Source organism: Phragmites australis, chromosome 13, assembly GCF_958298935.1.
Source record: "Phragmites australis chromosome 13, lpPhrAust1.1, whole genome shotgun sequence".
Classification (NCBI taxonomy): domain Eukaryota; kingdom Viridiplantae; phylum Streptophyta; class Magnoliopsida; order Poales; family Poaceae; genus Phragmites; species Phragmites australis.
Genome location: NC_084933.1, coordinates 16,806,926 through 16,818,925, shown reverse-complemented (window position 1 = coordinate 16,818,925; position 12,000 = coordinate 16,806,926). Strand labels below are relative to the sequence as shown.

The following is a 12,000-nucleotide window of genomic DNA, read 5'->3' as shown; positions in this document are numbered from 1 at the left end:
CTGAAAATTGTAAAATTCATAATAAATTCTCTGTAGGTCCAAAAATTATGAAACAAATTTTTTTGGTTTCATAATAATCTACTCTGCCTACTAAAAATATCTTCAGACATGAAATAATGAATTAAATTTCTGAGATTAATTAATTAGGTTAAAGCTTCATTAATTCACCGTTAATTCATCATAAGTCCAAAATTGATGAATCCAATTTTGCTAGTTTCCTTATAACTTGTTCTATCTAGGAAAAATGTTTTCATCTATTATATGTATATTGTGGCATATATTTGCACTTCATTCATACTCATTGTATTGCACGTGTTATTCTTTTTAGAGATCGCCGAACCAACGATCCCAGCGAGCGAGGTCGATCCCGAGGCGCCGCACCTTTGTGAACTAGTGCATCAAGGCAAGCAACTAACATATTTCACCCATGTCAAATTTGGAAGTCTCAATTGATGAATATGCTTATGTATGTATGCATGTGTCGGGTACTCTTGGGTAGAACCTATGTCGATTGCATCTTTCTACCTTGGTCAATTGTTTGAGTAATTTCCTTGTAGCCTAGATATGGTGTTACATCTAGGTACGAGTACGATATACATGCTTAGCAATGCTTAGGTCTTTCGGTAGAAGTCGAACGACGGTGTTTTCCGTTGTTCGCGAGTATAGGGATTACTATTGATTACAAATACGTGCTGATGGCGAGTTGGTTGGTGAGTGGTGAGTATGAGACGAGATGTGGGCGGTGTTAGGGGTGTCGTCTGCCTCGGTGGAAAGTCCAGGGGGCAGGTCGGGAGAGGAAACCCGAGCACCATAGACCGCTTGCATCGTTTAAGGCCGTCCATCGGTACTGTTGGCTTTAGCACTTACCTTACTCACCACATACCGATCTAATGGTAAGGCGAGCCGAATACCTTCGCAGCTGTGGCTTTGTGGCCGTGAACATCGACGGTGTGAGCGGGCGGGCTTGTAAGCGGTACTAGTTTGCTCCGGGAGTAGTTCTAGTATCGCCGCGTCGAGCGATGCATGCCCCATACGGTTGGGGCTGGTTGGGAAAGGTTGTCACGGGTACCCTTTTGTGTGCACTTTAGCGGGTGGCATAAGCCGTATGGTCCTTATGTCGTGTGGGTCCAGGAGTATCCCCTTGCAGGGTGTATAAACAGTTCAAACTGCTATTGTTTCATCCATATCGGTCGTAGAGGTTCATTGTGGATTTGTGGTTCGGGTTTGTGGTGGTGGTATGGACATGGTGGTTATGTGGGGGTGATCAGAGTTGGTACTTGTTATACTTTTGATGCACATGTTGATTACAATTACTTATGTTCAATTGGTGATACAGGATACTTTCATATATGTTGGTCAAGTTAGTTGCACACACATATGTCTAGGTTGCTTACCGCTTAAATTCACTTAACCGCATGTTTAATCCTTGCTACTAGCTAATGCATGATCCTTGGAGTCGAGCTATGTATATGTGCTCTATATTGTGTAAGACTTGCGAGTACCTTCGTACTCAGGGTGCTGCCCTTAAGTTGATGCAGGTTCACAGGTTGGCGAGGAAGAGGCGGTGTTTGGCTACTTTGTGCCTGCCGATCAGGATGGCGGGCAGGAGTAGCACATTCTACTCCGAACTCAGTGTTCTTGATATGGAGCCTAAGGGCATGTGGCTCCATATCCTTTTGTTGTATAGTTTATTTTCTTCCGCTGCGTAGATCTTTTGTTGGTTAGGAGTTGAGGGGTTTTGTCTCCTCCTAACTCGCTTTTGTTGTAAAACTATTGAAATCAGTTGCATGCTTAACTTTTGTAATATAAATATTTATTACTTGCTCTTTATTAAGCTATGTTGTGATGCACTATGTTGGAGGCATGTGTTCCGATCCTTGGGCACAAAACACGTGCTGGGACTGCCGGAATGGTATTCGGGTTAATCGTCGAGGTTGGATTATGAATAATAATCCGCCTGATGATTAATTTGAATATTGTTTGGACGGGTCCTCACAGCGTGGTATCAGAGCTTAGTTTAATTAAGTAGCCTAAACATAATTTAGAACGTTGTTTAGTAAGTGGTTAACTTCACCTAAACAACTCACTAAATTTTGTTTATGCCTCTTCATGATCAATATGTATGGAAATGCAATATTATGCCCCTAAGTATAACTTCTTGTGAGTTTCAATGTTTGTTGCGGAGAGAAGTGCACGAGAAAGAAATGGTAGCTAGGATCGAGCATACCGTCATTTCATGTTGCATTCATGCATGCATGATCTATATACATGTATTACGGGATTCTAACAATATATCCGACAAATGTGTTGTGCTAAGTTGGAATTTGACGTTTCCCTTTTCTTATGTCGTTACAGAATGGTTAGGACTCGTCATGATATGAATGATCTGGAGGGGTCGAATGAGAACAACCCTCCTCCACCGCGAACTATGGCGGAAGTGCTCATGATGATTGAGCAGAACCGCCAGACGAATCAAGCTCTTCTTGAGGCTCTCGTGCGCAACACGGCTCCTCATGGAGGGGGTGGAGTCAGGCGCCGAGATGATTTCTCAGATTTCTTGAGAACTCAGCCGCCGGTTTTCTCGCAGGCTGAGGATCCTCTGGATGCCGATCACTGGCTCCGGACGATCGAACAGAAGCTTGCTCTCCTCAGATGTGAGGATCACGAGAAGGTGCTCAACGCCGCCCACCAACTTCAGGGCCTGGCGGGCACGTGGTGGTCAAACTTCTTGGCCATGCACCCCGCTAACCACCGAGTGTCTTGGGCGGAGTTCCGCGAGGCCTTTCGCTCTTTCCACATCCCGAGCGGCCTCATGGAGATCAAGAGGTGGGAGTTCGAGGACCTCAAGCAAGGAGGCCGAACCGTGATGGAGTATGTGAAGGTGTTTAATCACCTTGCACAATATGCTCAAGATGAAGTGAGCACCGACGAGCGGAAGCAATACCTCTTCGTTAATGGTCTCAATTCGAAGATGCAAGACCGGTTGTCGGCGCATGAGTTCACCGACTTCAACAAGTTAGTGAGCATGTCCCCCACGGTGGAGTTCAAGCTTAAGAACCACCAGGAGGAGAAGAAGTGCAAGAGGGGTTCCTCGCCTTTTGTGGGCAGGAGCTCGCAGCGCGCCCGCACGGAGAGTCTACCTCCACCATCTCGCGTGCCGGCATCGAGCGCTCCTTGTCCGATGTGGCTCGTGCAGTGCCCGTCGTTCTCCGCTCCACAAGGACAGCCTCCACGACCGACCGATTCACAGAGCAGTGTGATCGGTGGCCCCGGTGGCCCTTGTTACAACTGCGCCCGTGTCACCTATTTATTGTGAAGTATATTCTTTTTTGTTATTCACCTATTTATTCAACCATGAAGCTTGTAACATATTCATATTTGTTGTTCATCTATTTATTGAACCATGTAGCTTGAAATCATTGTCATGGCTCGTGCTGGTCTTCTCAAGCTTCTTCAGCAGCGGTACGACGAGAACCATAGAGGGTGGATGATTTTCACAGGGCAGCAGGTAACACGAAAATATGTGCTTTTTAGTTGCTAACATAATTTGCTACTAACGCAGTACATGTATTGGATACCTTTTACAGTTGCTTCCGTTGCGAACCCGGAGTGTCCACACGATTAAGAAGTTGGACCCTTGATTCCATGAGCCACTCATGCGGGTAGGTTTACTACCGTTCACTCTCATGATGGATGGAGCTCCCATGGAGGGTGATGCCAGGACAACTCTCCCACCTATTGAGGAACCACTGCTCACAGGTCTCATCGACCGGTGGTGTCCTGAGACACACATGTTCCACTTTCCTTTTGGCGAGATGACCGTAACATTGAGTGACGTGGCCATGCTAACCCAGCTACCAATCAGGGGTGTCCCGTTAGTAGTTTCGTGACCAGCGAAGGAATAGTGGAAGGGTTACGTGGAGGGCAGGTAATTATTTTTTATGTATTGCAATTCACATATTGTATAGCTATTCAAGTTTCATTAACCATCTGCATCTTGTAGATTTGGTGTGCCATATGACAAGAATGATGTTGGCCACTCCATGTCCTGGATTCATGGGTTGCCACAGTTCGATCCATACCCGCTGGATGCCAATGAGGCTATAGTAATACATCACTATGAGATGTACTTGTACGTCCTGCTGGAAGGCATCATGTTCTGGAACACGGCAGGCGATTATGTCATTCCCCATATTGTATGGTTAGCGAGTCAGCTCGCTTCATATCCTTACGAGCCGACATCTTACAGTTGAGAATCTGCTGTGCTGGCTGCCATCTACAGAGGATTATGTGATGCAACCTAACGATCAACGAAGAAAGGATCTGTAATAGGCTACCTACACCTCTTACAGCATGGAACTGGGAGTACCTCCCGGTTTGTCGGCCTTGGATGCTCAAGAGCTACTATCCAGTCCCCATCTCCGATGTCATTGCAGATGACATGAGGCCTATGATGAGATATCAGTGGATGCATGCTAGGCTAAGATGGAGTCAGCAACAAGACCATGGTAGCTACTCCCGTGTGATTAGTGATTTCGACGTCCTAAGCGTAGATCTCGTGGAGTGGGATTCATGGCGTATGACACGAGTGACCAGAATTGCGACTGGCTGGCTCATCGCATCATGTTGTTGGTGTGACTCAGGCTTATGGATGACTACATGCTTCTTGTTGTACATGAACAACATGGAAGTATATTCTTCTGAGTGTGTACAGAGGCAATTCGGGTACTGACAGGTGATGCCAGTACCTCCCCCATGAGACACTGGTCAGGCGCACGAGTAAGTGTGTTATTGTAGGTAGCATTAGTGCCCAAGGTGATCAATATTAATATATTTTAACTGTGTATGTCGCATACAAGAGGGGCGTATAAGGGGCCGGAGGTATGCGGGACTAGGCATCCGTGCATATCGAGCACATACAGAGGTGGACGGAGTCAGCCATGGTGGATGTCATTGTTACTAGTGGACAATACGACGATGGCACCTACTGGGAGTACCTTTCGTGGTACCGTTCGAGCACGTGTGCCACCTTACTCAGTGGACTTGTGGAGGCAGGCCCCAGACCATTCCCAGAGAATCGTGCCCGCCTTCTTCATGTTGTGGTAAGTGATGCGGTACTTATAACGATTTTAATTAGTTAAACCTCCGTATTACTAACATGCCCCTCATCTCATATAGACCGAAGAGGCATACACGATGTATACGCAAGCGGAGCAAGCTTGTGGGGGAACCAAGCGGGTCATCAATGCAGAGGGATCGAAACCCTCTGGGAGTACATGAGGACGAGAGGGTCCCGCTTCCTATCCGTTGTACGTGGTCTAGGTGGTTGTGACCCATGTTGGAGGGCGTATGATGTACCAGCTATAGACCCATCCCGTGCCTCCCACAGCAGGCGCTCGTCCAGTGCTCGTGACGAACCCGTTCGCACACAATCGCATGAGGCACCTTTGGCTTCGAACATCATGTGTCACGTTCCGGTGCTGGGGCCGAGGAGTGCACACAGGCGTCTGAGCCCGAGCAGTGTACCATGGGTTCACAGCCCCCCCAGTGGACACAACCTCCTCATACTACGACGACACCTCCGCCTACAACTTCGATGCATCATGAGGACATCGTTGACTGTACGCAGCAGACGCTGAGCTAGAGCGGTACACATGATTTTGACTGGGCTGCTGCAATGGAGGCCACAAGCTTCACCGATCTTCTCAACGGACAATACCCCCAATATCCTGATACACTTGGGGGTTCACAGTGGTACCAGCAGGCCGAGCCTTCGGGACACCGGACTCCACCAGAGCACGTTCTTGGGGCATCGACACTTCCGTATGAGGATCCGTCATCATGGTATATGCATGGCCGAGTTAGTGGGTCTGGATACATGTTCGATGGCGGTCACATAGGGCAGGACGATGATGATGAGGGTCAAGGGGACACGAGACAGGGGCCAGCGCAGGCCGCTGGGATGAGGGCCACACACCCGTCAGACGCTTACACTCCTGGGGATTGTGTGCGTCGTCATTGAGGAGGCAACGCTGCTGTTCGGTGTACTTGTAATTCTTTATGACACATGTACTATTCACTATAATGTAATAGTCAGCCATATTACGTCTCGTACATTGTTATTGTTGCTATAATTACTTTTAATTTATCTAATATTTGTCAAATAATTTTGGCATATAACTTTAATTTTTCTAATGTTTGTAATAACCACACGATGTAGCTTTAACCACAAAATGACTACACCTCTGTCATGAGTTAGTGTTTAGACAGAAAGTGACCACATGACATAGCTTTAACCATAAAATGATAACGCCTCTGTCGTGAGTCAGTCTTTAGACAGGAAATGATCACACGATGTAGCTTTAACCATGAAATGACAACACCTCTGTCGTGAGTCAGTCTTCAGACAAGAAGTGACCACAGGGTGTAGCTTTAACTATGAAATGACCGCACATTTGTTGTGAGTCAGTCTTTAGACAAGAAGTGACCACACAACGTAGCTTTAACCATGAAATGACAACACCTCTGTTGTGAATCAGTCTTTAGACAGGAAGTGACCACACGATGTAGCTTTAACCATGAAATGATAACACCTCTATCGTGAGTCAGTCTTCAGACAGGAAGTGACCACAGGGCGTAGCTTTAACCATAAAATGACAACACTTGTCTCGTGAGTTCGTCTTCAGACAAGAAGTGACCACACGACGTAGCTTTAACCATAAAATGACAACACCTCTGTCGTGAGTTGGTCTTTAGATAGGAAGTGACCACACGACGTAGCTTTAACCATGAAATAACAACATCTCTATCGTGAGACAGTCTTCAGACAAGAAGTGACAATAGGTTGTAGCATTAACCATGAAATGACAACACCTGTGTCGTGAGTCAGTTTTTAGACAAGAAGTGACCATACGACATAGTTTTAACCATGAAATGACAACACCTCTGTCGTGAGTCAGTCTTTAGACAGGAAGTGACCACACGACATAGCTTTAACCTTAAAATGACAACACCTCTGTCGTGAGTCAGTCTTCAGACAGGAAGTGACCACAGGGTGTAGCTTTAACCATGAAATGACCACACCTGTGTCGTGAGTCAGTCTTCAGACAGGAAGTGACCACACGACATAGCTTTAACTATGAAATAGCAACACATCTGTCGTGAGTCAATCTTCAGACAGGAAGTGACCACAGGGTGTAGCTTTAACCATGAAATGACCACACCTGTGTCGTGAGTCAGTCTTCAGACAGGAAGTGACCACACGACATAGCTTTAACTATGAAATAGCAACACATCTGTCGTGAGTCAATCTTCAGATAGGAAGTGACTACACGACTCAGCTTTCATAGGAATCCATGCCTGCATGCAGAGGCAACAATAACTCATGCTGAAGTTTTGTAGAATGAAATGATCACACGAAGCAACAGCTTTCGTAGGGAATCTCTGCAGAGCATCAGTGCCGGAACTTTTCTAGCTTTCACATGGAATCCTATGCTCCAATCCCAGCCACACCCATGTACTCAATCCATGCACCAGCCCCCAGCCACCATAAATAATGCCACCCTCATCCATGGATATGCCAGTCCATCATCAGCTCTCTCAATTACAAATATCTTTCTCAGCTCCACCAAGCCCACCCAAGAAACATTGGGAGATTTTCACCCCACAGGGGGTCGAACCGCTGATGTGCTTCTGTGGTGACCTTTGTAGGCTTCGCGAATCCTAGGACATCTCCTACACATATGGTCTATGCTTCTTCATATGTGCTAATTACCAGTATGACAAGCCTCGATATGGACCATACGAGTACCCACCGGTATAGCGACATACATCACTCATGTGGCACTTTTCCTATGATTTCATACACTGTCTTACTAATCTCTCATCTTCTTTCATCTGTCTAGTCTCTTCCACCTCTATTCATAGAATGGCTAGATATGTAGCAAAGTGACGACCAGAAGCAGTGTATCTAAATGAGCATGTGGTGGAAGAGGGAAGCGTACGAACGCCAGGAGTATGAGCAACAGTAGGAGGAACTATGGCTTAAGCGTCATGAGGAGGAGCGCATGAGGAGGGCAGCAGAGGAGCGCGCCGTGGCTGAAGCTCATGAGGATGAGAGGGAAAGAAAGCGGGAGAGGGCCTGTCACACTAAGGCTTCGGGCCCCGATGCTCTGAGGAAGGGCAAATATCCGAGGTGCACTCAGTAGAGACCATCTTTTGTAACCTAATCTATTTTTATTCTCTAAGGCATATCAGGTTTGGCAGTGGCACGCTATTAAATTAGTCGTTAGGCGTCCCGTACATGCCAATATTTATGTTCGTTATCTCTTTATGGTTACTGTACATTCACGCACTGACAAAAAACCTCATATCAAATGTAAGGTTTATCAGTGTATGTAATCTCTATGCCGGTTTATATGGTAATTGTTCTTCACAACTATTATTATCTGATAATTTAGAATTTGTATCCTCCCAACGTTAATTCACTGCAAAATTACCTTGCAAAATTCTTTCCAATAAGGTTTAATATTAATATAAAATGATAAAAAAATTATAAATGTATCATTACAAATGCTTAATATTAATATGACAACCAAGGATTTGTGCATGTAAATTATTTTTATTCACATTGAATTAAGAGGAGAAAATTACATGAAATGATAAAAATGCATATAAATGGAGCATTACAAAGGAATTCACTTTTTCACCAAATAATATAGAGTTGAAAATATTTTAATAAATTAGTACATCACATGAGAAGAATATTAGTGAATTTTCTACATTTTTGAGAATTTATTTGAGACAATAAATATTCCTAGATTTTATAAAGTTGGCTTATTTGGAGAATTTTAATTAAATATTAGCTCATGTTTTTTGGATCAAACCAATTAAAATGGGTTACAATTATTGGACTATTTTTTAAAAAACAAATCGTGATTTTTGAGAATTTACAATTGCTGGCACAGGCCGTATTCGGCACCTCAGGTGCCGACTACAGTCGGGTCTGTCTTTTTTTGGTTTTTGAGATTCCGAAATCAATTTTTTGGTATTTGAGTTGCCGAATACATATACTAGATTTGTAAATACATCGATTTGTTGTTTATTTTGGTAAATATGCAGATATATATTATCTATTTTTGCATTTTTGCCTGATGAAGTCCTACCTAGAGTGTATTTGGCATTCGCTCGTATGTTATCCTAAAGGGTTCATAGTAGGTGGAAACCACAGCGCACACAACTCAAGACGCACGGGAACAATGCAACGCCGGAATTCTAACGCTATGGAAAATCACAAAGATATGGATTATTAAAATGAAGAAATGGCCACAAACTATATGTTATACCGGGAGAACTGTATATTTGTAATATTAGAAATTACAAAGACTACAACTGTCGTTCCACCCTAAACTGCGCCTCGCTTGAGCCTTCTACACTTTCTACTTGCACAATCTATGCCTCCGGAATTCAGAACGGGGACGACGCCCATTCATCATGCCATGGCGCATATCACCTGTACGAGATTTTGCCATAATCTGCTTCTGTTCACATCAATCTGCTTGATCCTACCTAAGCCTATCCGAGTAATCGTTTCGGATTCTTTCTGTGCGCATCCTATACATCCACTGGCTCCTGGTCTGCTAGTAGCCACTGCGGGGTCGCCGGTGCCTCGCCGTGTCCCTTCGGTCGCCGCCGACGTAGTCATCGCCGAAGCTCGGCCTCTCCGCTCTGTCCCCTCGGAACGAGAAGAAATTCTGCACCACCAGGAAACAAAAATCGCAACGTGTGACATCTGAATGCTGTAACCACCGAAGAGGCAAACCGTTGTAGTATCAGAATACCCTTGTTCTTGAGCCTCTGGACGCCTGCGACCTGACGTAGTCGAGCGCCCGGAGGAAGAGGTCGTATCCCCTCTCGGTGAAGTTCTTGAGGTAGAAGACGAGGATGTCGCCGGCGTTGGCGCGCAGGTACTGCAGCCTCGCCTCGATGTTGGGCTCGTACTGCATCACCAGCGGCCGGAGGAAGGTCTCGTACACGATGTCCGTTCCCTGGTTCAGTCAGAGCAGCAACAACAACGAGCAGTGACGCACGTAAGCGAACCTTATTTCTTCAGACATGGATCAATAGATCGCAGGTATATACTCCTGCTTACCCTTGTCTTGGGGTACCACAGGTACACGAGGAAGGCAAGCTTGAGCTCATAGTACATTGGAATCCTGTGATGGAATGAAAGTGAATGGAATTGTCAGTCTACAACCACTTCTCTGAAGGAACTGAACATGACTGGTGCAATGGTGGTTACTTGGAAATCAGAGGGCCGGCGATCTCATCGAATATGACCAGAATGACTAGAATGATCCTGCGAGGTTGCTGAAACTGGTCAAACTTCGCAAGACCAATATCTCTAAACAGTACATCTGACAGGATTACAGATTTTCGGTTTATCATCCCAATTCCCACCAAGTCAACCACCTTAGAACTTCAACAATGAAATGGAGACCCTGCGGTTCAACCCCCTTTATTTGACGGACCGAAGAATTTGACACTGAATTCCATATCAAGCTAATAACACCTGAATTCTGAATTTCTGATACACCTGCCTTCTAGTTCCATCAATCGCCTTTCTCTGACTGACATGAACTTTGCCGGATCCAATTCCCTCGATTTCTACCTATTCGAATTACGACTTGCCACCTAACAACCAATTAAATACATCGCAGGGCAGGCAGCTAAAATGGATCAAACGCTAAGATATTAAGAGTTCTGAATCATTACCAATATTCACACCAGAACCGGAGCTGATCGGCCCGGCCGGGTCGCTTCTCGATCGCCTTGAAGCATTCCAGCGCCGGCATAGCATACCCGAACAGCACTCTGCGACCAAGTAATAAGCAGTTAAGCCAGGCACATCGACACATCGTTCTTCTTCCTCCTCCTCTTCTTCTTCCAGGAACAGAGACCAACACACGCGTTGAAAGAACTCGCAAAATCCCACCAGAATCGCAGGCAAGAGAGGTGTCGACAAGGACAGTGGAGGCACTTACGTGAGGAATTTCGTCAGGAGTTCGGTCGACATCCTGAACCAGCTTCGAATTCCCGGGACGAGGAGAGCAAGGTCTAGCTGCGTTCTTGACGTCTTGGACACACAAGATGATAACCTAACCTCCTAGTCCAAGTGATTTGTTTGGTGGCTTACGAGCTGCGACTTGCTTACTTGTCAAGTTACAGACGATGAGACAGGAGAAGGGCAGGTGGCTATCTCAGCTGCTCCGGCAGGATCTCTCCTCTGGGAGGGAGAACTACGGTTTTGCTCCTCCAGTTTCATGTGGTCGTCAATGACGAGTGGACCATCGAATTGGGATTCAGGATTTAGGGCACATGATGGATTGGATCAAGGAAGAATTTGTGAATATACTAAAAGGAAAAGTGAATGTATGTGTAGAAACTTAAAAAGGGAGCCCAATAATCTATGCATAATTTGGTGCCATTTGGTGTGGTGTGACATAAAACCCACCAAAACTGAAAGTGACATCAGAACTATTGATGGCAGAAACAGGAAGAGTTGGTGTTGGTGTCGTCTCTTGCAGCAGTACTCTCGATTTTATTGGAAATCAACTCCATTTTATTTTCCCCGGAGAGTCAGCAATCATCATCCCGTTTGTAAGCAAACTAAAATCAAGACCTTTACATCTGAACTAGCAACAGAGGATACCGCTCTTTAAGATTTCTGTATTGTATAAAATTTTGATTAACATTAATAGTAAGCCACTATGATTTTGTTCCAGCTTAAGCGTCAGTTCTTTTTTTTTCCTTAAAAAGAGAAAGATGTATAGACCAAAAATATAAGAGCTTAATTAGGTGGATGACAATTTTTATTTCCCCAATTTATCAAGAAAAACATTTCTAGCTTAGCATGTGACTAGATGGCGAGTTATACGGGAGCTCAATCAGCATGTTAATCGTGATCACGAGTGGTCCGTTGTTTTCTCTTTTTCATTGTTC

The 12,000-nt window shown here is 45.1% G+C and overlaps 1 protein-coding gene across 1 annotated transcript; it reads right to left on the bottom strand.

Annotated features, from left to right (window-relative positions):
- Positions 1-9,323: 9,323 nt before the first annotated feature.
- Positions 9,324-11,425, bottom strand: LOC133889664 (putative HVA22-like protein g). Its single transcript, XM_062330112.1, has 6 exons — positions 11,043-11,425; positions 10,774-10,872; positions 10,301-10,357; positions 10,151-10,214; positions 9,840-10,046; positions 9,324-9,752 (listed from the first exon to the last, which is right to left on the bottom strand). Exons 1-6 carry the CDS (start codon positions 11,072-11,074, stop codon positions 9,639-9,641), a joined length of 573 nt encoding a protein of 190 aa, XP_062186096.1. The 5' UTR covers positions 11,075-11,425; the 3' UTR covers positions 9,324-9,638.
- Between the last annotated feature and the right edge of the window lie 575 nt (positions 11,426-12,000).

Bases quoted from the DNA above. Each gene is read 5' to 3' on its own strand.
- LOC133889664 (XM_062330112.1), bottom strand. From the start codon at position 11,074: ATGTCGACCGAACTCCTGACGAAATTCCTCAC. The intron at 10,358-10,773 runs GTAATGATTCAG...GCAACCTCGCAG, and splicing joins CGGTTCTGGTGTGAATATTG to GATCATTCTAGTCATTCTGG. The intron at 9,753-9,839 runs GTATTCTGATAC...CTGGTGGTGCAG, and splicing joins CCAGAGGCTCAAGAACAAGG to AATTTCTTCTCGTTCCGAGG.